This window comes from Rhinopithecus bieti, unplaced genomic scaffold, assembly GCF_001698545.2.
Source record: "Rhinopithecus bieti isolate Rb0 unplaced genomic scaffold, ASM169854v2 scaffold_5051, whole genome shotgun sequence".
Taxonomy (NCBI): domain Eukaryota; kingdom Metazoa; phylum Chordata; class Mammalia; order Primates; family Cercopithecidae; genus Rhinopithecus; species Rhinopithecus bieti.
The window spans coordinates 472065-499199 of record NW_016804599.1 but is presented as its reverse complement, the minus strand read 5'-3'; the positions used below and the strand labels follow the sequence as shown (position 1 = coordinate 499199).

At 39.2% G+C, this 27135-nt stretch overlaps 1 protein-coding gene across 1 annotated transcript in view; it reads left to right on the top strand.

The window, feature by feature from the left end:
- Window positions 1-27135, top strand: part of MYO1B (myosin IB) — a 184390-nt gene that overhangs the window by 88908 nt on the left and 68347 nt on the right. Inside the window, 4 exon segments of the mRNA XM_017869353.1 lie at window positions 592-686; window positions 12159-12263; window positions 16610-16656; window positions 20520-20583. Of these exon segments, the coding sequence (XP_017724842.1) occupies window positions 592-686; window positions 12159-12263; window positions 16610-16656; window positions 20520-20583 (311 nt within the window).

The window sequence follows — 27135 nt, the reverse complement described above, 5'->3', positions numbered from 1 at the left end:
ATAAATAAATAAATTATTTATTTATTTATATAAATAATAAATTATATCATTGGAGTACAATAAAACAGTACTATTTTGGTTAATAGAGAATACATGGAGGAAGGTAACATGGGCCACAAAGGATGGGTTTATTTATTTATGGATTTTAAGAATTAAAGGGAAATAAAAGGTGATAGCTTGCTTTCCATAAGCATATCACAGTAGCCCTTTAAGGAGCTTGTAGTTCCATCTGATAACACATAATAATGATCTGAGGCTGGGCGCGGTGGCTCAAGCCTGTAATCCCAGCACTTTGGGAGGCCGAGACGGGTGGATCACGAGGTCAGGAGATCGAGACCATCCGGGCTAACATGGTGAAACCCCGTCTCTACTAAAAAATACAAAAAACTAGCCGGGCGAGGTGGCGGGCGCCTGTAGTCCCAGCTACTCGGGAGGCTGAGGCAGGAGAATGGCGTGAACCCGGGAGGCGGCGCTTGAATGGAGCGGGGATCCGGGCACGGGACTCCAGCCTGGGCGAAAGGGGTAGATTCCGTCTCAAAAAAAAAAAAAAGATCTGAATTCTAAGGACTTTTTTCCCATTTTCCCCTGCAGCTTTGCCCTTTCGGATGAAGCATACAGATCCCTACGAGATCAAGATAAGGACCAATGTATTCTCATTACTGGGGAAAGCGGAGCGGGAAAAACAGGTAAGGCTCCTACCGAGCAACTCTGCAGAAGGTAAATGACATAATGACAACAGCAAAGAATGACAACAGCAAAGAGAATAAGTGGGGCCTCCTTAGCAAGATCTGTCACAAGGCTACTGTGAGGGTACTTTTGCAGGAGGATACTGGTTAGGATCACAGAATGTTCTCTGGACTCCCCAGAAAGTGGGGAGTGCCTATCCAAGGGGATTCCAACCAAATGAAGTCTAATGCTGGATTCTACACCTTTTTAGCCTAGTCTCTGGATGGTGCAAGATCTTTTTACTTTTCTCCCAAGACATTAAACCTGTGTGCTCTTGCAGATTCAAACTGCTTCCCCAAGAATGCCAATTTATTTAGGTTTTAAGAGAGTACAAACACACTCTACCTTTGCTAAAAAGTGAGGGAAGGTACCAGGAAAATGCTAACATTTTACTCAAGAGTTTTCCTTTGAAGCCTGAAGAATTGAAATTTTATATGTATTTTTTAGACCTGGCCAGCTTTGCATAAAACAACCCTCCAAATGGAAGGGTTATGCATTTTTCCCCTTGCGCTTTTAATAAATGCAATTCATATGATTGGTGGTCTTAAGTGAGAAAAGTGACTTTACAGATGGTGCCTAGCTACCTGGAAAAGATTCAGAAGAGCCACATTCTCAGAATCCAACCTTAGAAAGGTTAAAGCTGCTGTTGTCAGTGGGTTTTTTTGTTTTTTTGTTTTTGTTTTTTGATGGAACTGATGAGTCTGTGGAGGAGGAGGATGGTGAGGGAGATGGTATTTTCATAAGGTTTCATCTGTAAAATGCTTTTGTTTTATAGATAAGAATCTGATAATTGGTCAATTCTTTTAGTATTCAAAGGTGAGATTTTAAACGTTTCTATTCTGCATGGCTGTTTAGTTGTCACATTTACACATTTTGAGTTCCCATTGATCAAGAGAAGAAAATCTGCCATAGGTGTTGAGTCGACTGACTGAATCCATTTTATTCACAAGCTCTTAGAAAGATTTGTGCCTTGAAAGGCTCACTATCTGCATCGAAATGGTTTTCCTTCTACACCTACTCTTTCCTCCGCTTTCCTTAGGAGTAACTCCTCCCTGCACCCCATGCAGCTGAAGAAAGAGTGGTTAGATGAGTGTGTCCAGCCCCCTTTCTTGAGCCCTTTGGAGACACTAAGCACCATTGTTTTGCAGGGCTAGGCAGGTTCTAGGCTCTAGGTGGTCAGAAATGAAGGGAAAAGGATTGGCATGTAAGAGCCTTAGGTAACAGAAAACATGGTGTCATATTGTTGAAGGGATTTTAGTTGTAAACCATCTGGTGTAGGCTCCTCCACATGGGACAGCCAAACTCCTTTTGTAGTGATGAAGTCTCACCGCTTTGAATGGCGCCCCCCTGGAATTGTCGTAGAGGTTCAGCTAACAAAAATTCTTCCTTACCTAGAGTTCAATTCTGCCTCTACCCATTGGTCTTCAGTCTGCTATCTTGAACTTTACCATATTAGTCTGCCTTATCCTCTACAGGAAAATCACTGTTATTTGAAATCAACCATTTTATCTTCCTAGGGCTAAAAATCCCTTTTCTTCAAATTTTCTCATTTTCTACACATTGACTTATTCATTCATCCAGAAAATAATTACTGAGTACTAACTTGGTGAAAGGTATTGTACTAGGGACATAGACACTGTCCTTGCCCTTATCACATTTAGTTTAGTAGGGGAGATAAATAATAGCTCTTTGCATAGACATATATGTATGCACCTATACATACAAATTATATGCAAAACATAAGTGGAGTAAAGGAAAATCACATGGTGCTTATGAGAGCACATTACAAGAAGAATTGGATCTTACAAATCTCTCATTGTCTTGGTCCTGTTGTTCTGGAAACATCCTAATTTGTCAATATGCTTCATGGAATTCCATACCAAAAAGTAAACAGAATACTTGAGATTTGGTCCTGGTTGTGGTGGAACTCTTATCCTTCTTTTTCTTTTTGAGACGGAGTCTCGCTCTTGTATCCCTGGCTGGAGTGCAATGGCACGATCTTGGCTCACTACAGCCTCCACCTCCTGGGTTCAAGTGACTCTCCTGCCTCAGCCTCCCAAGCAGCTGGGATTATAGGTGCCCACCACCACGCCCAGCTAATTTTTGTATTTTTAGTAGAGACGGGGTTTCACCATGTTGGCCAGGCTGGTCTTGAGCTCCTGACCTCAGATGATCTGCCCACCTTGGCCTCCCAAAGTGCTGGGATTACAGGCATGAGCTACCATGCCTGGCCTGTTATCCCTCTTAATGTGGACCCTGGGCTTCTATTAATATAAAGCATGTATTGACTCATACAGGTCTTTAAACCAAATAAGATATTACAGGATTTTTTTTTTTCCACAGTAACTTCCATTAGGTCAGATCTGCTCAATCTGGTATTGATGAACAAAATTATTTTAAACTTACATGTAGAATATTGTATTTATTTTTATTAGTTTTGGTCCATTGTTATAACCTCTTGAGAAGCTGACAAATGCTGATATTCTTTCCCTTCTCTTAGGATTGCTGTCATTTTGCTGGGTAATGATACTAGCTAACCCACATTCAGCACTTATCACTTGCTGGGTGGTGTGCTTATTTGCATGTATGAGATAAGTATTTTTGTTATTTCAATTTTTATGATGGGAAAATAGGAACACAGAAACGTTAAGCAGTTTGTCAAAACTTACACAGTGAATAAGTGGCAGAGCTGGGAGTTTGAATGCAGGTAATGTAGTCATAGAGTCCCTGCTTTTATCCACTGTACTAAGCTGCATCTCTGTACCTTGAACATGGTACAGAGTAGTTCTTGAACATGGTTCTTTCTGAGTGCCATACTACTTTGCCTGTGTTGGTAAGTCTCCTTCAGCTAGCTTCCCATGACTTCTTAAGGGATGGATTTTATATTGTGTTTCTACTAGCTAATTTAATGCCTGCCATACAGTAGGCAATCAGTACATGTTTGAATAATTGAATGAACACCATGTACTAATCCAAGGAGCCAGCCTCCTGTCTTTATTTAAGTAATTGACAAAAACACTAAATAGACCGGGCCAAAGACTGATGTGTATGAAAATTGCCAAGTCTCATTTAAAATATAAGTCTCTCTTACTAAAAATTAGTTGATTTGCTTAGTTCTGGGTATCTGTATCTTTCTCTATTTTTTTCCTTAGGCAGTCTCAACTATTCAATAATGTTAATGTGTTCTACATTTATACTTCTAATTAAAATACCTCTTGGCTGATCTCCCATCTAGTGTATTTAGTGCCTGTCTCACATCTCCACTTGGGGTCTAACATGCATCTCAGACTAAGCATATACAAAATGGAACTCTTGATTTCTGTCTTTACGCTCCTGTAACCAACCTTTCTGATCTCAATAAATGAGACCACTAGTCAACCTAGTTATCACACTAGAAATGTTTGTTATCCTTGATTTCTTCATTTCCTGTATTTCCCACATCAAATCCGTTTCTCAGTTTTGTCAGTTATGGCTCTGGAATATATCTCATACCAGGCTCTCTCTTCCTTTTCTTTTTGTCCACATGGAGACTCACAAGCCACCTACCGTTCTCTCTCATGAGGATTATTTGTAGCAATGTCTAATGGGTTTCTCTCCTTTCTCTCTTGATTACCCCTAATTCCATTTTACAGACCCCAGTCTTTGCTTGTTCAGATCTCTCTCTCTCTCTTTCTCTCTCTCTCTGTCTCTGAACCTGTGGGAAACTTTACAGGACATGGGCATCTTGAGAAAATGCTTTTACCCCTTCCATGTCGCTAACCAGTTCTTTCAGGTGAAACAGAGTTTAATTCTTAGAAGCAGTACAGCTTTTTGTTTGTCTCCAGGTTGACCAATGAAAATGGTGGCAAGGCAAGTTAGAAACTCTGTTCCTTGCTGAAGGCATTTGTACTGATGCTGTATCTCATGCCCAACCCTCCCCCCGTCCTGTTTGACTCTATTTACAAGCACACATATTCACTTCATATTGCTTCATTTTTATTTTCACTTGGAAGAAGAAAAGAAAATATTCCTAAGCCTCTTTCGTCGTTATGTTCTTTAGCTTTTTAGTCAGGCTTCTTTGTGACTAATGATTTTTTTAGGATATTCTAATTGTATCAATTCGTTCCTAAATGAGTCATCAGAAGTGGGTTGCGGTCATTGGTTTGATGGGTCTTGGCCAATTCTTCATCTCCTCTGGAACATGTGTTCTGAGAAGACAACACGTCCACTAATTAGCTATGTCAGTATGTGACATCCGCCTTCTCAGAGAGTTGTTAACACTGCTACTTCCTCCTGGAGCCAGATTCCATCTCCTGGTGGGCTCATGTATCTTGCTTACTGAAAAACTGAGTGGAGGTTGCTAGTGCTGTTTCAGAGGATTGGCATCCATTTTTCTTAGGAAAAAAATAAACACTACCCTATTTCTCTGGTAGAACTCTAGTAGTAGAATGGAGTTCATTCTTCTTTTTTGTAGTTTTCTCTTGATATTTTTCTGCTTGACAATTTGTCCTATTGGTTTCAGTGCCCAAATCACCACGTGAAATCCTCTTCTTCTTGTCATCTTCCCTGGACTTAGTCCTTCTAGGGATCCTGTTGCCTTTTATCATAAGCTGGAAAATGGACAGTGCTTCCCAGGGCTTATCATCCTTTCCTCTGGTAGGGCCATTGTGTTTCCAGCACATAGAATTAGGTACTGCTTCAGGGAGGAGGCTGGAGGAGGGTACAACAGAGACCCTAGAGCATTGCTTCTCAAATCTGCAGTGAAGCATCAGTTCCAAATCTCATGTTCATCATTACTAGAAAAATGAAATAATAGACAAAATAGAACATTTAAACCTTTTTTCTTTTAGTTTCAACAGTCAGAACAACCAACCAAATTACTACAGAAACTTTTAAAAGCCTACTTGCATGTGTAGATCAGTAATAGTCTGTGGATTGACCAACATTGAATCGTGCTGGTCCTTGGACCATACTTTGAGTAACACTGCCTAGAAGTCACTCAAAGCATTTGTGTTGTTTTTGAGCCTCTGTGCTTCTTGGACCCCGTGATGAACTATCGTCTTGGGTGCTTCAGCTGTCTGTTATCACTAAGACGCCTGGTGCCAGGAGGCGGATACTGCTCCTGAGAGTGGTTCCTTTTGAATACCCACTTAGCTACATGCTTGGTAGCACCTAGCCCTTGAGTCCTTTTCACTTATAGAGCCCAATAGCTTCTTTACCTCTCAGTCCACTGTAGACATAACAGTGGTTTGCTGACTTACTCTATTTTCTTTCTTTTTTAAAGCAGTGATACAAAAACTGCTTAATATTTTCTGATGGTTTTAATTGTCTTTAGTCTATCAAATTGAGTAAAGCCAAAAATGTGTGTGTTTAAAGTCTCTGTTTTGTGGAGATTACTTACAGGAAAATAAAATGATAGAAGATAATATATAAATTTCAGTATATAGTTGTACAAGGAATTTGGAGTGGGGGTTTCATCTCAGTTTTGAGCAGAAGAGGGATGCCAGGCCATTTTGAAATGTCATATCATCTTATGCACTAAAATTGTTTTTGTGTACATGTGTTTATTGAAAATTTTGTTTTAGTAAATAAAGACAACGATTAACATTTATTGAAGGCCTGGAATGTGCTGTGTGCTTGAGATATAATATCTCCTTTCAATAAAAGTCTTTACTTAATAGTTTGTATAGAACCACCATGTAGTATTAGAGGGCTTATTTTATAAGAAGTAATTAACTTAACTGGGTCGTAAACCCTTCTTGGCAGATGATGATGTTATTGGTCTTAAACATTGGAGACACTCTTAAGCTGCAGAGTTATATAACGTGGCCACTTAGGGAGAGGCATGAACTCTTTTGAGTCCTTTGGGGTGCTGTTTAATTCATTACTGCTGTGCTAAATAAAAAATTCATCAGACCTCATAAAAGTGCCCAAGTATTTTTAGGCGTTGAACTCAAAATTCACTCCCATGGATACAAATGGTTTGTGGAGAACCTTTCAAGCACTAATGGGGGCAGGGAGGCAGAATATGAGGGAACTATCAAAACTACATTTTTCCAGGGATGTCAGAGTAAATCTCTGGGCCTGAGAAGATGATCCCAACATTAGGAAACATAATTATTTGGTTTCTAATTTTACAGTTACTTCAGTTTCTAGGAACTCTTCAGCCATCTGCTAGAAGAGTTATGAAGCCTGCCTTGCTCATTAAGACCTTTGGTTCTAAACCCCAAATGACCTTAAATATCTGCAGTGGTTCTCCAACTGGACAGTGACAGAGATGCCACTGACTTACTGTAGCCTAAACATTGGCGAGCATTTCACAGTGTTGAAAATGCCCACATTGAAGCAGAATAGATACGTGACGTCAAGGCCAAAATGTAGTGAGCTTTTGTTTTGTTTCTCCCCTGTGTGAGAAAGACCCCTTTCTATCCGTGTGTTTTATACAAATTATCAGACATTTTGTGGCCCTCTTTCAGAAGAGGATGACATACAGGCTTATTTCAGTAAAAACATCACCAGTTGTGACTTCCCTTATAGCAAAGACTGCATCTCTCATTGCAGGGCCCATGCGTTTAGTACTCTGGAACAGTTCACTGCTGTTAGATCCATTTGGATGTGCAGGAGCTGGGTTATTTTGCAGCACAGCAGACTCTGGACTGCTAAAAGGTGGTTTCTCCAAGCTGCAGAGTGCTTGTTTTGTTGCACACAAACGTGGCCTCATTGATTTAGGCATTCACTCTCTAGCCTTAAACTCTGGTTTAGGGCTCCGAACCACCAGACCTACAAAAGCTCAATTCCTAGAAAAACTTTGGTGTCTTAACTAGAGGGATGGAGGGGTGAAGAAGTAGATAAATAAATGTGTATGAATAAATGTATGGTGCTCTCTATATGCCATATGACCTGTAGATCAATATGCGACATATGTGATATTGCCTGTATCTATGAATTTATCCATAAAGACCTGTTACTCCTGGATGAATTTATTAGAAGCTCTGTGAAAAAAGTGCAGAATAAGCCTTGCCTGTTATCATGCCTTTTTTCCCCTGACACAGTGATTGAATCCATGTGGAACCTGCTCCATTAACATACATGGGTTTAGGTATCTTAGGCGTGAGATTCCCATCCTTTTGTCATCATCACAATTGTCTTTCCTTGAATTGTTTTCCCTTTCTCATTCACCTTCCACTACTTCACAGTGCTTTCTTTCATTAAAAAGATTATTATGTATGAATGTATCTAATTCTATGTTATGTGATAATTACATGATAATACATATTATTCATAGTACAGTGCAAGGTGTCAGAGAATACAGAATTCAATTAGTTATTCTTACCCTTACAGGACTTTAAAATCCTCACAGATTTAAGCTGTCATCTATACTTCCTTTCCATTGTTTGTAGAAATTAATTCTGATCTAGATACTCTGATCCAGAAGTATTTTGTAACAGGCACTTTGTCCATTAGTGAGGAATATGTGTTAAACCCTAAATGTTCTGCCATTTTCTGATGAGAAGAGATTTTGACCCCAAAGACTTCATTTATTTTGTTAGTCCAGTCGTTGATGAATTTTAAGATTCAAGTTACATTCAAACATATATATATATAAAATATATATACGTACGTAAGTTTATATATGTAAAGTATCTATGAGTTAGAGAAAATGATGAACCAATAATTGATTCTAAACAATACTGTTACATTTTATCTATTTTAAATGACAATATTCTTATATTTAACAGTCAACATAATTCAAAAACCAGACTTTGAAATATGGTGGATGATATTCAATTTTTGATTCTTCTCAGAAATAGTTTTTCATTATAGAGGTTATCATGTAAAGATTTGATTTATATAAGTATATAATATTTGAATACAGATTCAAATTTATTTGAACTTTAGCACCAAAGGGTCGAAAGAAAATGAAGTAGAAAGTCTCATGGGATAACTTATTTCTGGTTTCCAGCATGGTGAAATATTATGAAAACAGTTCCTTAAAGTATGTTGGACCTTGTAATTCATCCTTACTGGTTTATTAATTTCTCTCAAGTAGTGCCTGTGTAATGAACTACTTGAGTTAAAGGTCAAGTATTATGTCAGGAAAAAAAAAATAATAAGAATTGCCTCTTTTAAATAGTGTGATTTTTCTGGAGAAAATACTGTTAATACCAGCTTCCAAAAATGACTTATTAAGATGAGCCCGGTAGTACAATTCCTGAAAATGGTTAAGAATCTGAAGATATTTTTAACAACTTGGAAATAAATTATTAAACAACTTGAACTTTATCCTCAAACTATATTTAAAAATTTTATTTGAATTGCTTAAATAGGTTTTAAAGTTAATAAAGTGATTCTTAATTGCAGTTTAAATTGATCCATCTTTATATGCCAGGAGATATTATGGGTTTATATATACCTTAACAGCCAAATAATGTAAGCCTGACCCAAATTCCAGGAGATCTGCTCCTGGTGCCATTTTCAAACACATTTGACCCTGAGAGAACTTGATCCCATCTTGTTCTGGCCATTAAAAAGGTCTCTGAGAGGTCAAATCAATTCTAGTAGCCACCAAAAGATTCTCATTCTTGGTTGGCTGATCGCCACCCCCTACCCCACCACCACCACCACCCTCACCCTGCTAAAGCAGTCGTCGTCTAAGTTCATCCTGGACCAGAACAGGTTTTCAGAGGACTCATTGTAGCCATGAATCTGAATTTTGAGGTTTTGAGGTTTGGCCACAGTAAGGTCTATAATTACTAGAATAAACAAAAGAGCCTGACCTAAACTTTATATATTTTTTGTCAGTTTACCTTAAAGAAAACTTCATTTAAATGTGTGATTGTGTATTTGTGTGTGTGCGCGTTAGTATGTTTGTATGTTTGCCACTGTCTAAGGCAGTTACTTTGCTGATAAATGTTTTCAGTCTCCTGGTATTACAATGGATAGGTCAGAAATTTATGTCAAGAAAGAAGCATGTACATAATATATGTGAGATTTCAGTTGGGGATGGGGAACAGAGAATGCAGCTGAGAAAGCAGAAAGATGAGAAAGCAGGCCTGGAGGGGATTGCTTCCAGGGCCAGACTACAGAGTTGGATGCATGGGTGATTGAAGAGAGCTGCCCCAGGGCTGGAGACTAGATAGCAATGGATGTTAGGAATCTGCTAGCAGGACAGCCTCACCTGAATTGAAAGAGAGCCTAGAAAGTATCCTGAAGTGAGCAGAGAAGAGCTATACCTGAGACTGGAGGGTAGAGGGCAATGTGGCCCCCAGGAGTGAAATGAAATATGGTAGTATATAAAGTCTTTGTCTGTAAGTGATGGCTCAGGACAGCCTGAATGGTTTAATAGGATTATCTATGTATAATGCACACATTTTTTTCTAGTTAAACCATGAGAATAATGGAAAATGTAGTTGAGGAACTTTAAGCGTTGGAGGTTGTGTTATGTGGACAGTGAGTGCCCTGTGAAAGAAGGGTACTGCAAAGATGGAAAGATGGTTGTTTCTCAGTTACAGTCTTTAAAGGGAAACAGCAGAAATCAACCACATGGATGACCAGATAACCTATTTGGATTCCTTTTCATTACCCAGGAAGCAAATTGGAGAGAGTTACCTCCAACCATTGAAGAGGTACCTAATGTCCCACCATAGTTCTGTGCTCCATAAGATTGTTTCCTTCCCCCTTGAAAGACTGAAATGTATTTGCCAGTACTCCAGAAACAGACATCTTAGGACTTGAGAGCTTTATGTGACCTGCATAGGTTCTTGGTCTTCAGTGGCTCCTATTGGTTGATGCTTTTAGTTTGTGCAAAAGCCCTAAGGAACACGTTGGGCAATGTGCTTAAAGTGACGTTCCAGTTGTTCATGTATTATTTTCCCAATGGTGGGTGATGGGACCGGAATCCATCTGCAGATCTCTGTGAGACAGTTAAGATTGCCTCATTACACCTGTAGGCAGAGAGACCCTTCCTCCGACTTGGAGGAGGCTCACCTGCCCACTGACAGTGGCAGTAGAGCGAAGACTTGAGACAAAGCAGGATTTGGAGAGACTGGTTTCCTTACCTCAGCCACCCAGACCAGGGAATATGTTTTCTTCTGCCAACATAAAATAGTCAAGCGTTTTCTGGGACCTGGTTATGGAACATTAGAACAACTAACTAGGACAGCTCTATGGAAAACAGATTCCATAGCAAATAAATTAGGGAAACACAGCATTCTAGATCCTTTTAGATCCATTCTAGAGTTCAGCAGTGTACACGATCATATTAAAAGCTCTGAGATGCCTTTTGATAAAGAAAGTGGTTTCACTGCATCTGACTCACTGTGGCTCCACATCCACTTTGGACCTCATTTTCCTTAAATATCTGTTAACATTCCTTGGAATTCAGTGTTAAAAGAATCAGAAGCTACTAGGCAGATGCTGAGAGAGGGGACACGGACTGATAGGGAAGGGATAAAACCACCAAAGACATGTTTTGTCCACCTCCCCAGTTTGAGCTAAAAAATTTTTAGGTGGTTTTATCCTTTGCCTCATGTGGCCTATTCTTTAGCAGCTTTTGTAATAGGGTTACTAGTGAAGCCTTCTGTTAAGACTACCATGCCTGTAAAAGGCTGTATTTTTTTCTTATTAAATCCTTACATTGGCCGCTTAGTTTTTGAATTTTAAGTTGAAGAATAATGAATTTGGTCTAATTATGAGCAAACCAGTTTTTTGGTTTTTGGTGTTTTGTTTTTTTTTTTGAGACAGAGTCGCACTCTGTCACCAAGGCTGGAGCGCGGTGGTACGATCTCGGCTCACTGAAACCTCCGCCTCCCAGGTTCAAGCACTCCTTCTGCCTCAGTCTCCCAAATATCTGGGACTACAGGCGCGCACCACCATGCCCGGCTTATTTTTGTATTTTAGAAGAGATGGGGTTTCGCCATATTGGCCAGGCTGGTCTCAAACTCCTGACCTCATGATCCGCCCGCCTCAGCCTCCCAAAGTTGCTGGGATTACAGGTGGGAGCCACTGCACCTGGCCGAGCAAACGACTTGGAACATATGAATTGGAACATGTCTTGGAAGAAGAGCAGTCTTCTAAACTTTAAAAATACGTTTGGTAAAGATACCCAGGTTACCAAGTTATTTTTGGCTTATCAGTATATAATATAGTAATTGCATATAAATGACTGCTTTAAGAAGATAATTCTGATATTTTGTTGGTCATGTTACTAAGCAGTTTTTTAACAGCCCAGTGATAAACTTTAAACACAATTTTTATTATGTCTGAATTAATGACATGTCACTGAATGGAAAGCACAAATATTTTAAAAGGTTTCCAAAACATTATTTACCTCTCTAGGAATAAAGACATTTAAAAATACCATTAATGGGTCTTCTCCTCCACATTTCCTCCTCCCCAAAAAGATTTTTTAAATTTCTGTGTTATTGACTAATATGGCTTATTTTCATCCACAGAGGCCAGCAAGCTTGTCATGTCCTATGTGGCAGCTGTTTGTGGAAAAGGAGCAGAAGTTAATCAAGTTAAAGAACAGCTTTTACAGTCCAACCCTGTCCTGGAAGGTAGGATGTGTTATGTACATGCAGTCGGTGTGACTCGAACAGTAGATTCAGTTATACGGGTGCTTTGAGGACCTGGTCTGCTGGGAGGTGTTCTGGGAGGGAAGAGGAAGGACGAAGAGATTCAGGCCAAGACCTGCGGAGCAAATAAGCCGTGTTCTAGAACCTCTTGGCCTAAGTGTTTAGCAGAATAGTTTACTAATGTAAAATGAGCTTCCTCACTTAACAGTCACTTCCCCACCCAATTTTTATTTGAATTACTTAGATTTTGATTAAAAATAATCAACCAATTATTTGCCTGTGATGGTGCAGTGCTCTTTTAGTATTCAGGATAACACCTGTGGCTGATTATTTTTGTTGTTAGAGAAATGAGGGCTCACCCAGAGAAACACTTAAGGACCCATTTTTTCTAGGGCCGTAGAAAGCCTAAACCTGACTAGAGAGTGCACAAATTCTCTATTTAGTTCTCTGTCTTAGTCAGCTTGGGCTGCCATAACAAAGTGCACAGACAGGGTGGCTTAAACAACAGAAACTTATTTTCTCAAACCTCTAGAGGCTAGAAGTTCAAGATCAAGTTGCTGTCCAGGAAGGTTTTATTCTGAGGCCTCTTTTCTTGAACTGTATGTGACTGCCATCTTGCTGTATGCTCACGTGACCTTTTCATTGTGCTTGAGTCGGGAGAGACGAGAGCAAACTCTCTTGAATCTCTTCTCCTAAGACCACCAGTTCCATCCTGAGGGCCTCACCCGTCAGGACCACATCTCACCTTGATTCCTTCCCACAAGCCCCCCATCCCAGTGCTAGCTTTTTGAGGGTTAGGGCTTCAGCATATGAATTTTGCCGGGAGATAAGCATTCAGCCCATAACATCATCAGAAAACAAAACCAGAAACGAGTTTCCTTAATGCCAGGGAGAATGGCATACAACATCAGTATGAACTACCTTGGCGTTAGAAACAGTACATCAAAGTCTTTCCTATTGATGGCAAGCCATTAAACTTGCTTTATGGCTGGGCACAGTGGCTCATACCTGTAATCCCAGCTCTTTGGGAGGCCAAGGTGGGTGGATCACTTGAGGCCAGGAGTTCGAGACTAGCCTTGCCAACATGATGAAACCCCTTCTCTACTAAAAATACAAAAATTAGCCAGGCGTGGTGGCACACGCCTGTAATCCCAGCTCTTTGGGAAGTTGAAATGTGAGAATCGCTTGAGCCTGGGAGGCGGAGGTTGCAGTGAGCCGAGATCACGCCACTGCACTCCAGCCGGGGCAACAGAGGAAGACTCTGTCTCAAAGAAAGAAAGAAAAAAAACAAGCAAATTTGTTTTATATTGTAAACAACAAAGGGAGACTGTCTCAAAAAAAAAAATGCTTTATCTTGTAAGCATGTCTTTACTGTCACTTCACATATTTGTTGTGGTGGAGTAAGATTTCTCAGCCTCAGCACTGTTGGACTGCTGTTACATGCTGTTACATGTTGCTGTGGGAGGATGTCCTGTGTATTGTAGGATGGCCTGTCCTGTGCACCTCTGACCTCTGTTAGCTGCCAGTTGCACCCCTGCCCCTAGTTGTTACAGTTGAAAGTATCTCCAGACATTGTCAGATGTCCCCTGGGGAGTCAGATTAGAATCTCTAGCCTAGATAAGTAGTTTGGTGGAATCTTTTGGTCCAAGTCATGGAAGGAAAGTCATGGAAGGATGAGATTCAACATGGATTAAAGCAGAACTGCTTTTTCCCAGTATGAAGGGTTAAAACCCTGCCCTGTTGTCATTTGTACTCAGGCTCAGCCTCTCCTGCCCTTTCAGAGAGGCTCCCGAACACTGAGTATTCACTGTGACCCCAAGACACGCTTCCCATGCTTCAGTTTCACCATTACAAGGACACACCATGCATCTGTATCCCCAGTTAGTAGCATAAGAGAGAAATAAGGCAAATCATCTATTATGCTGTTTTTGATCTTTCCTCCATTTCAGTATCTTAATCAATAACAAAGCTATTATGGAAAACTGTATCTCTCAACTTTATTGTTCCAATATTTGACTTTTTGTTTATTGTCTTTTGCTTTTAAGTTAGGGTGCTATACATTTGCTGTATTTCTGTATATGCTTATTTTAAGAATGCTGTGATGTAAAGGAGAAATGCTGAGGAATGCTGTAGCCTGCATCTGTGACCAGAATCTGGCCCTTTATTCGGTGGTATTTGGAACTAGGCTCTAGTGCAGGAAATGGAAGAAATGTCTACTGTGGGCATGCATTATCTTTTATGGGAATGCTTTACTTTTTAGCTGGAGCTGCTACTGTAAATGAACATTTAGAACAATGAACTTAAAAAAAGCCAATTGAGGAATGTGTCTCAAGTGTTCTATAATGGAACACTTGCTTTTTATTCTGTGGCTCACAATAAAAGACTTTAGTGTTTAGGGTTGTGTTTAGTAATGTGCAACTCAGATTTGTTTGATGAAAAGATGGTTTATGGCTTGCAAATAGCACCCTGAATAAAGTTTCTTTGAAGCAATTCCTTCACTTGCCCCTGACCTTCAAGCCACAATAAACTGTCTTTTATGCATCAACATCTCTAGTCGGACTTGGTGCTGTGCAAGTTAGCTAACTTGGCAGCCCTGCATGTTCACACCCACCACAAAAGACTAGCTTGTGAAAACACAAGAAATGTCATAGTCTTCATGATAACTAGGTCAATACACACCATTATCAAGGTTGCATTCATGAAAGCCTCTCAACTGCTGGTGGACATGGGATAAGCACGGGAACCTCTCCAGCAAGCATCCTTTTTTGAATATTTTTAGTGTACAGATTTCTTCACTCTGTATAGCATCTCAGCTCATCTTCTGTTGAAGACAGAATTTGCTGCCCGGGACCTACCAAACCATACTCAGCCCAAGCAGCATCTCTAAGGCAAAGAACTTTGCCTGTGTTGACTTTGTAAATGTTGTCTTAACCAAGCTTGAGCAACTATTTTTTTAAGAATCAAAAACACAAAAAAGCCACCCCATATAAAATACAATGCATCAGGTGTGGCTGCTGAATTACCAGAGTTAACATACGTAAACATACACCCTCTCTCCTTGATCAGGTGACTGCTTTCAAAAGTCGGTCCAGATTTTAGCCCATAGGTCTCATTTGAACACTCAGTAGTCTAATATGCTCCCTGTTTAATTTGAAGAAGTTATGGAGACCTCCAGAGATTTGATGCGTAGTCTCTGACCCCAAAAATTTATTTCTGTTCACCACATTATCATGCTAGCTGCCATGTGGGCCCTGGATCCCAGTAATAGACTGGGCGGGTGGGAGGCTTGATAGAAATGGAGGATCTCATGCCCCTTCCCAGACCCATTGAACCTGAGTCTGCACTTTAGCCTCATGTCATTAGTTTGCACAGTAAAGTTTGAAATGGTAAAGATGGGCAGGGCGGGGCTTCCAGAGCATCAAACAGGGATCTCCTCTACTTATACGACTTACGTTTAGGCTGCTTAATCTTCTACTACCATGGCCCAGGTTAATTTGCTCCTATCTTGTGCACAGGCTTGGTGAAACAATCCTTTTACTCTATGACTCTGTGCTGTTCCCTGTGTTAAACAGGAGCTCTGTGCCTGGGGCAGCGTCAACCTGGGGTTCTTAAATGCCTTCATTTAAAAGGGAGTCTTGTGAGGGATTTGTCTCCAGGAAACAGCTAAGATTGGAACATTTGTTATTTTGCATTATGGGCCAAATTGTTTCTCTTCGTTGTTCGGAAAGTTTCACCTAGGTCTGATATACATAAACTGATGAAAGCACTTTTAGCCTATTAGAAATGACTCTTGTTTCCAAATATTTTACTCTTCCTGTATTCCAGAGCTATATAATTAATAATATTTAAATAGCTTTATTTTAAAATTAATTAAACCATTTAAAGGTTCACATGCCTTTCCCTGTGATCTGGAAACTTCAAGTTCCATAAAGCCTTTGATAATGGTAAGTAATCTCTGAAATAACCTTATTCAGTGATGATAATCCTAGAAGAGCATGAAGCCTTGCTTCCTGGTCACTCAATTGACTACTCTAAAAGTGTTAAAAGGTGTTGAATTAGATGAGATTAAGTTTACAGTAATACTTGAATTCCATGAATCATAGGAATGATTCTTTTTTTTTTTTTCTATGAACTTGTAAGACATGGAAGCTTTAGCAACTTACTAAGACTTCTGTTAAGTATATTTCTGTGGAAGTTTTGGACTGAAATATCATTGCCACAAGTTGTATTTTCCAGAAATCATAGATTTCAAATGCTGTATTTGCTTAATCTTTCTGCTTGAGATTATTATTATTTTTTTAACCATACATCTGTTTCTTTCCTTCTAGCTTTTGGAAATGCCAAAACTGTAAGGAATGACAACTCCTCTAGATTTGTAAGTATTTGTATAAGCATAAGTGTTAACACTAATATTTAGCTCATGTATGTTTAAACAACCAGTAGATGTTTAATATTTCTTAATACACACATTTTTAAAATAAGAGGAACATCATCTCTACTGAGACTCAAAGTTCTATAAGGACTCTTGGTTTCTGGAATTTTCCTTTTGAATTCTTTTTGGAGTAACAAGCTATTTTTATCATGTTTTCTTGACGTCTTCTATCATAAAATCCCATAAGCAATTTAAATGAGGCTATTTAGAGTAACACTTTCTTATCTGCGTGTAGTATTTAGAAATCAAGAATCAGAAATTAAGAGAAAGATAAACTGGGTCTCAAGCTTAGGGTTAGGGTGCACCGTGGCCCTTGTCCCTTATTTAGTGGGTCCAGAAAGGATGGGATGTATTTTAAAATTAATAGAGGTGAAGTCCACAGGCTTGGCAACAAATGCAAGCGTGTGGGGTGAGTGTGGGGCTGTAGAGTAGAACTGAATAATAAAAACCAAATCTGGTGTTTTGAGCTAGATTGAGTTGGAAAATGCTACTTCTCCCGACAGGGTCCATCTTCCCAGCCTCATCCCCCACTACTCCGTGGCCTGTGCCTTGCATGTTGACGCAGTGGGCTCCTCCAGCCAGGCCATGCTCTTTGGTGCCTCTGCCCTTTACAGAGACACAGCTGCCTGAATGCAGCTGCAGGAAATGTTGAGTCTGATGGTGGTGTTTTGAAATTGATGTATACATTTTTATAATAAAAGATCATTTGTTTTTTGAACCATCTTCTCACATACATTACTGGTTGCCATCAGGGACAATTTTGATGATCTTTTATGCCTCCTTACTTGAGACGCTTCCTGACCTTTCTCCACCTTCTTCTTTTAGATCCCATTTAGCTCTTCCTTAAGGTTATTTTGTGCTTAAGGCAGGACAGTGACCTCAGGTGGAGATAGTTTTGATGGTTTAGAAAATGGCAGGCTAAATAAGGTTCCTAATTCTAAGGCTGTGAATTTTTTCCGTCACATTGGCCCCTTAAGTTGTTATAACTGATTTGATCCGTGCCTTTTCCTGTTGTGGTAACATGGCTAATCTCATTACATAAATAGAATTAGAAGTGAAGTGTGGGTGATAGAAGTAATTCTAATGATCAAGCTCCTTTATGTGATACAGATTTTATTTTTGCTGTTTGCAAATTATATGCACACACAGCATTTAATATTTGCAAATACATTTAGTCTATAGACCATAAAAATGTAGAAACCCATATTACTTAAAAGGCTGTTACTTCTTAGTGATATTTGAAATCTAGTGAAAGGCTTGGCAGGTGATTTGGTTTATTAAGTAACTTCAGAGAAATCCTATTATAACATGGGTATTAGGATATGAGATTAATACCTGATTATAGGCTAAATCATTTCATGCCCAGTTTTTAGCAGTTGCTCTGCTTTGTGGTCTGTGACTTGACTAGTAATATACCCATGTTTTAATTTTATAGCAGGATTCTGCTGTATTTAAAGTTACTACTGTACATAACAGTGGTTTATGTACTTGTGCTCCGGGGAAATTGCAATTTCTTTGACTTGTAAACCAGTCTTTGTTGGTCTGGTTAACCTGGAATGAAATCCTTGACCTCTTCACAGAGTAGTCTGATAGACCCTGCTGTGTTCTAGTGTAGCTCACATTTTGCACCAGTGTTCCCATGGAGATGCCTCACAGGGTCCCCTCCCCACCACAGCAGCTGTAGTTTGACATACTGAGCTATGAGTTATTTCTGAGTGGACTAGTGACATGATCAGAACCCAGCTTTTGGCGAGTAATCAGGAAGTGGCTTAGTGGGAAGAATGTCATTACACTATCAACCGAATTCTCAGGGCTGGCCACTAGTTGGTTTATCCCTGGTTGGCATCCTTTTCCATTCTCTCCAGTGTTTATTCTACTCTCCTCAAACCTCCTATTTTTTTACTCTCAGCTCTTGATGTTATGCCTACTTTACAGAAATCACCATCGTCATCATACAGGCCTTCGAACTGAGTTAATCCTGCTTCCTGGTGCCTGACCTATCCATATGTCTATGTATGCTTCTTTTACCTAGGGTCTAGATTCTGTCGCCTCCTGTGGCCAGGGACCACCTTCTATCAAAAGGATCCCCTCTTACGTGGTCAACCTCTGACTCCTTTGACAGAGTAACCATTCTTCCCCTCCTTTGTAGCTGCTTCGCCTCCTTGGTCTCCCACCTTCTTGGACGTCCTCCCTGTCCACTCAGTGGCCTGGGCCACAGGACTGAATTTTTTTTTTTTTATCCTCTCTCGTCTCCTGCATCCAACCTGGGCCTGTTACTGTGACTCTCCAGGTAGCTCTCAATTCTGTTTACTTTTTCTCTTTGACTACTTCTACTTAAAGCCACCAACATTTCTCCACTAATCACTGTAGCCACCTCCTGTCAGCTACATGTACTCTTGCTTCTTTCCTCTTCATTCCATGCTAGCCAGGGAAAATCTTGTAAATAAGCAGGTTTGATCATGACATCCTTGTTTAGGAGCCTTTAAGGACAGGGCTTTTTTGTGATGAGAATATCTCAAAGTAACCATGTGCTCCAACTTCCCTCTCCAGCCTTGTTTCCCACTCATCCTCATGGTTGCCAATTCTTAATGCCTACTCCTTCCTGGTCTCCCACCTCCTTGCCCGCCTCACTTCTGCTGATACTTTGCAATTAAGGTGGGGCAGATTTCCTATACTCCCTTTGTTCCTGCTTCTTTGGCATAGCACCAGGACCCACTGTAGGACATATCCTCCTAGACTGGAGTGTCCGGTTGACCTGTCTCAATTCCCCCACTAGACAGTAAGCTCCTTGAAGGCAGGAGCCATGCCATGCTTTCGCTTGTGCCTACTTCAGCTTTAAAGAAGTGGTTGACAGACATATCCTTATGAATAAATGCAGACCTCTAAAAGGTTAGATGACCCATGATGATGAAAAAAGAGAAGGTGCAGGAGCATGCATAAGCTGATACAAAGGCACAAATTACATTGTTGACTGGGTTCCATGTGATTGTATTTGTTCTCCCTTACCCTCATTTGAAAATTAATGAGTTAAAGTAATTCTTAGGACATGAAACAAAACTAAAGACTTTACTTATTAGAACCACACACACTTTTCCAAACAAGAAACACCTGTCACAGTTACTCTGTTATACTTGTTACTTTTTAGGCAATTATGGACCAGTTCTTTAACAATCAGAATATTAAACTCCGTGTGTGTGTCTGTGTGTTTAAGATACTGTCTATAAAGTGTAAAATGAACCTGTGTTATATATTGCTATTATAATCTGGGTGAAAAGCCAAAAAAAGGAATAATGATCAGTGTGATTCTGACCTGTTCATAACACATAATCTTGTATTTGATTTGCATAGTTATAAAAACAGATCTCTGAATGTTTCAATTCATTTACTGATATGTTTCAAGTTCCTAGCAATGGCTTAAAACATATTCTGCGAATAAAAAAAAGACTATCTTCCCAACCAGTCTGTATACACAGACAACTTATTTTTCTTCTGTTTTTATTTTTGAATTGAGTACATATCCTCCAGTAGTTTGAAAGATAATCTGAAATGGAAAAGTCACATGGTGGCTGAGAAGATTTGTTCCTAAATTAGCAGTGGGTTATATTAGCTTTGAACTAATAGGGTATTTAGTATGAATTATTTATGGAGGCAAGTTGGTTTGCATCTTGGTTATATAAACTGTGTCTTTCTTAGTTACATTTAAACAAATGTAGAAAAATAAGGGCTTAGTCTGCTATTCTCTAAGAAGTACACTGAGTGAATATTTTGAGATGAACTAGAAAATTCACAAAATCTTTCTTTGGCAGGGCAAATATATGGATATTGAATTTGACTTTAAAGGCGATCCGCTAGGAGGAGTAATAAGTAACTGTGAGTATTTTTCTTGAGTCCTTGTAAAGAAGTTCAGAATACTAAAACATGTATTTATAGTAGAATAGTTTAGATAGATACTTGTGTCTTTGAGGCATAAGAATATGTTTCCTTGCTTTATTTTACACTTTAAGCTTTGCATTCAGATTGTTTTATAATATAATGATAATTTATAAATCTTTTAAAAGATCACTTAAAACTCTTACCTTGGGAACACCTTTTTCAGGGCTCTTGCTCAACCATCACAAATCATTAGCCTTACCCTGTTCGTTATGGTATTATCTATAGGTCTTTGTTAAATCCTATAGGGTCTCTTAAGGATCCATGTATGAAAAAAGTCCTCTAAGTAGTTATTTTCATTTAACCAAAATGTTAAATGTATTAAAAACGGCAAAATTACTAAATAAAATATAAATAATTGGTTTTAAATTAATAACTTTTGGAGTAATATTTATTCAATAAAAGGAGTAGACCTGTACTTCAGTCTTACTTTGAGAAATGTTGCTTCTCTTCCAGTGTATTTAAGTGATTGGAATGTGATACACTTGTTAGGTAAAACAGATTTTTTAACTTTCTTTAGACATGATTTTTGACTGTGGAAGTGAAATATTCTATGTGAAAGGTAAAAAAAACAAAACAACAACAACAAAAAAAACACAGTCAGATGAGGTCTGCTCATACTAGCCTAGGTGCAGAGTTTTCTAAAGTGGGTATATGAGCGCCACTCGGGGTTTTCAGTGTCTCTTATAAAAATGACAGTGCTGTCAGTGCTTGGGAGCTGTGGCGCCCACGGCACAACCCTGATGTCCCTGCTCCTCTTGACTGATGGTTGATTAGTTTGGAAAATGTAAGGTGATGACTCAGGGCTTTATGCACCCCAGCCACAGTCTGGTTGTCCTCTTGAGTCCTCTGGGTTTTTGGAGGACCATAGAACTGAATCTCTTCCTACCCCTGCCTGCCTCACCATCCCATGGTGCTATTGGGATTGTTAGAATGAAAAAATTTATGTTTAGACCTAAAAAAAGAAAAAAAAAAAAAGTTGACTGAAGTATCCAAAGTGTGCACATTTATTTTTCTTATAACAGTGGCATTTCGTCTTCAAAGAAAATGTTATGCTGAACCCCAAAGATGGTACTGGTAAAATGAGACCTGATCTGGTTGAAGAGGAGATGGGTAGCCCAGAATCCTGGCACTCTCAGATGCCACTGAGATCTTCCTGACTAGCCCTAGCAGAAGAATGCCCTTTGAAAATTATTATTTAGTTAATTTGGTCAAACTATGCAGCTGATTTAAAAAAAAATTTTAAATCATGATTCAGAGAGTAACCATCTAGGGATAGAGATTTCTCACCTTTAAAATGATAGGATTGAATTGGATGAATTCCATGGTTCTTCCCATTTCCAGCATTCTGTAGTTCTTAAATAATTTAATTTCTGGCTGGGCGCAAATGGCTCATGCCTGTAATCCCAGCACTTAGGGAGGCTGAGGCGGGGGAATCACCTGAGCTCATCAGTTTGAGACCAGCCTGGTCAACATGTGAAACCCCGTCTCTACCAAAAATACAAAAAATTAGCCAGATGTGATGGCGCATGCCTGTGGTCCCAGCACAGGAAGTTGAGGTAGGAAAATCACTTGAGCCTGGGAGCCGGAAGTTACAGTGAGCTGAGGTTGAGCCACTGTGCTCCAACCTGGGTGACAGAGTGAGACCCCATCTCAAAAATAAATAAATAAAGTTTCCATTTTAGTTTGCCCAACTACACAGTTTTGTATGCCATGTGTTGGGATTGTCCATATTTATAAGAATGTTTAATTATTAGAGAAATGCCTTGAAGAGAAAGTTTTAATATGAATTGAAGTTGAATGGGATAGTGCTACTTCAGTTAAATGATTTCATACACAAAATATGGGAGTAAAAGTACTCATGCAAATTATGTATGATATAACCAAAGGTAAATGATTATAACCCCTGCCAAACTTGTTAGGAAAACTGCTTTTACAGTATATGGCAGCTGATCAGAGCTGTCCAGCTAGTGGTGTGCCTCAGTTTTAAGATCACCATTTTAAGGAATGATTAGTATTTATTCTGAATGATACTCATGAGTCTTTAGTGGTTTCTTTTTACAAGACAAATTAACTCTAGCTATAAAATTAATAAAACACTTTTTTAAAATGAGAGTAGGTTTACTATTGTTTTCATTACAGAACTTACAGCTGAACATTTTGGAATGATTTAATCAATATTACTCTTGAGGATTTTAGGAAAATAATTCAGGATAACTTTATTATAAGGATTAGAAAACAACTTTGGTTTTAAATTTTGAAGTTTAAGTTCTGAGCACAAATGTCTTATCCCCTGATTCTTGCAGTATCCGTGGAGAATAAATATTAAACACTCAGTTCTTTTCCAATTAAGATTAATATATCTTCATGGATGGATTTCATATGGTGTTTGTTACCGTTTGTTCCCACAGTGAAATTATATTGAAATTTGTGGTAGTGGGAACACCCTGGTATTTAAGAGTATCCTTTGCTTTGGAGAGAAAAGGAATATATTAGTGGTAAGAGCAGGAAATTTCATCCTGTATAGAGAACTGACTCATAGGTGGTCATTGGGAGCTGCTGCCTTCTGGCAGAAGGGAGTTTAAAGCAATGGATAAACCATCTTGTGTTCTCTCCAAACTAAAGAAGCTAAAAGTTAGCTTCTTGTAGCGTAGAAAAGAAGACAAAATTTGCCATTTTGTAGGAAGTATATTTTGCCTCCTTTTCTAGCAGCTGCCTAGTGGAAGCATAGATTGTCATTGGCAAAAACTCTTACCTTGAAAAAGGCACAATATCCCTTGAGCCAATTGTGTACCCAGAAAGTGGAAAGGAAAAGAAAACCCAGTAACTTCTTTCTCTTTTTGTAAAAGAGACAAATTAAGTCTGGAACTCACTTGAAAACTACATATCCCTAAGGTTAGTGTCTTTAAGAGAGGTATTAAAATAGAAGATGGCAAAACATTTGCTTCCGTAGAGAAGATAAAATATAGAAACACATACAAATGTTTAGGTAATGTAAAATGATACTTCTACTTTGTTAAGGTTTGTTGGTCGGATAATATTTATGCTTTTGTATTTGGGGATTTTACATCTGGTGTTATGAACTGGAAGCTTTTGGAAACCAATTTTTAAAATTAATATCACAGGCATTTGGTGGCAGTTTAGACAGTGGAGAACATATGGTACAAGTTGCAAGGGATTCTATCTTCTAAAAGAAGAATAGCACAGAGAAATATACGCTGTGAAGAAACTGTTATTTCAGATGTGCATATACCTGAGCGAACTATGGACAAGAGAGGTTGTCTTGTTCACATTACCATGTCAAGAGCCTAGTGTAATACCTGACACAGTAGGTGTGTAAGTGCATATAAAGGCAGGCTCTTTTTTCCTTGTCCATTATTTGGGGCATACCCATGAGCCTACTTTTGCAACTCTTGTTGGTTTATCATGTGGTTTCCAGTGTCTAAACAAAAGACAGCAGATTACTTCATTCTCTGTGCCTCCATTTCTTCACTTTGAAATGAGAATAACTATAGGACCGATTGCATAGGTTGTCTTGAGGTATAGATTACGTATTAGTATCTAAAGCACTTGTAATAGTGCCTGGTACATAGTGAACACTCAATAAATATTTGCTTTTTTCAGTATAGTTAGTTGTTTATTGTCTCTAGCCTTTCATCAAATACATGCTCTATAAGGACAGAGCTTTAGTCTGGTTCATTACTGAATGACCAGCAACTAAAATAGTGTCGAACATAGGCTGGGTACCATGGCTCACGCCTGTAATCCCAGCACTTTGGGAGGCCAAGGCAGGCAGATCACAAGGTCATGAGTTCGAGACCAGCCTGACCAACATGGTGAAACCCCGACTCTACTAAAAATACAAAAATTAGCTGTACGTGGCGGCACGTGCCTGTAATCCCAGCCACTCAGGAGGCTGAGAAAGGAGAATCGCTTGAACTTGGGAGGTGGAGGTTGCAGTGAGCCGAGATTGCACCACTGCACTCCAGCCTGGGTGACAGAGCAAGACTCCGTCTCAAAAAAAAAAAACAGTATTGAGCACCTTATATATATTTGTTGGATGAATTAATGATCACAGAAGTAATTATGTACAGTTGAAAGTTTTTTTGAGAAATAAAGCTTCTGCTTTATTAGAAAATTTTGTCTGAATATTCTGTGCTAATCATTTAAAAATACTTCTAAATAAATACTTTTCCTAAATCTCAGAAAGGCAAACAAAATTATTGGTAGTCAGACTTCTCCTGGTACTGACTTTGTTCAACTTGAAAAAAAAAATTCTGCTAATTATGAAGGGAGGCAAATGCTGTGATTGGTCTGTGTTCCTGTTATTCTTGCTGTACTGCCTAACAACCCCTGCCCCCTACAACCTCAAACTTAGAGTACAACAAGTTTGGGTGTTTCACAGTATTACAACTAGGTTTGGAGAGGAAAGTAACATCCTGGCAACCAGTGTTCTAAGAGGTTGAGGAGGAATCCTGAAGTAGTCTGGGAAAGCATATGGCGTGCCACTTCTGCTGTACTCTGTGTAGTCACAGTGGGCACCAGCTTGCACAGTTTCAGGGGCAGAGACACAGATCATACCTCTCAACAGAAAGTGTGTCAAACAATTTGTAATCATTTTATTTTAGACAGCCACTGTCTGATAGATTGTTTTCAGAAATAGCACAATAATTTCTCACCCTGTGTCCACATCCTTGATGAGTCCCCTCTCTCATTTACTCAAGGCTTGGCTGGGAGATGTATTTTGATCAATGGAACAATTAGCAAATACAGCACAACCAGATACTTGAGGATTGTTGATGTATTGGAGTTTCTCCTCTCTTGCTGATCTTGGGAATTTACTATCACCATCATGTGAATGAGCCTGGGTTAGTCTGCTGGATGAGGAGAGACACATGGAATGAACTGCTAGACATAGGAGTGAGGACGTCTTAGCCTAGATGGCTGCCAGCAGACAACCAACCTGTGAGCAAGCCCAACAGAGATGAGCCAAGTTGGCTCAGGCCGGAAATATCCAGCTGACACTCATGATCATTAGCTAATAAATGGTATTGTTTTGAGCTGCTGAGTTTTGGGTGATTTGTTATGCAGCAAAAACTAATCAATACAGGGGTGTGATTGATAATATATCCTTTCCCTCACCCAGTTTGGAAGCACTTGTCAAATAGGCACAAGAATCAAGCTGGAGAAGAAGTGGCTTTATTACTGTTAAAGGCAAGGTTGAGGAAAGTGTCTTTTGGTTTATCACCCAAGTAGGTGTGTTAGTAGTCCTTTGGCACTTTGGTAGTGAGGCAGTGATTGACAATATTAAGCAACTGCTGGCCTCTCCTCGTGTGCATTGCCCCATCTGTCTTTTAGCATTGAGGAGTAGAGCCAGATGTGTGCACAGTGTGGGGAACCCAGAGAACTAAGTCCTCTGTGCATGGCCCTTTCTTCTGCAAACCTCACTGCTCGGCAAAGTCTTTTTTCTTGTCCTGGGGAGGAGTGAGTAAGGGGCCAGCAGGCTGGGGGAGTTATTCTAAGGAGATCCTTCCACATGGAAACGTAAAGCAAAAGGTAACGGCCACCCTTCTCACAATGGAGATGGAGGATGGAACAGATTACTCTGGATTGTGTTGTTTTTTCGCATTTCTTTTGAATTTATGACACAATTGGCTTATACCTTTATGTGCTGTCTATCTTGTGGCACATTGTTTAATCTGTGTGTGTGCTGCATTCATGCCATTTTGTATGGAACGTGATTTTACTGTTTTAAATTGTTTGAGATTTACAGCTTTGGCTTTGGCTTTCCTTTTATGTCATATATTTGATTTTATTGATGGAAAGTCATCAGTAAAAGGCATGAAACTGCCTGTTAGAACACTTCCTAAAGGAAACTCTGATCAGTTTTCTGGGAATATATGTACTGAGGTGAAATAGAAGACTCCCTGTCTATGGGTCAGTTCTCAGTAGCGAGTGGATATTCCTTAATAAAGTGTCTGTTTTAATCTGCCTTTTAGGGTCACAAATCAAAACTTAAGTCAATACATTGCCTAATTTCTAATACATACAATTTTTAAGGGTCTGGGCTCTTTTTTTTTTTTTTTTTTGAGTTTTGTGTTTATTTATGCTTTCTCTGATGAAGTATCGAGAAATAGTCATCATTTTTTGTTTTTGAGTATCTGTGCAATACAACTGAATCTTGAATATTTCAATAAAGGCGTGGCTTGTGGACTTTCGTTATAGTGGGGGTTTTTCCGTTTATATGAATAGGTAGATGCTTTCCTTTATCTCAGTTTACTTTCTGTTCTTTTTACCAGTATAATATGGTTTGTCCGAATAAAGACTATTTATATGGATAATTGTGTGACTATGTTATTTTCGAAATATTGAGATAGGCTATGGTGTTTTTTTTGGGAATTATTTCTAAATTAACCTTCAGATTTAATTATTAATTCATTAATCTGTCTGTGTTTATTAGGGTAGTAAATCAAGATAGTAAAGACCAGATAT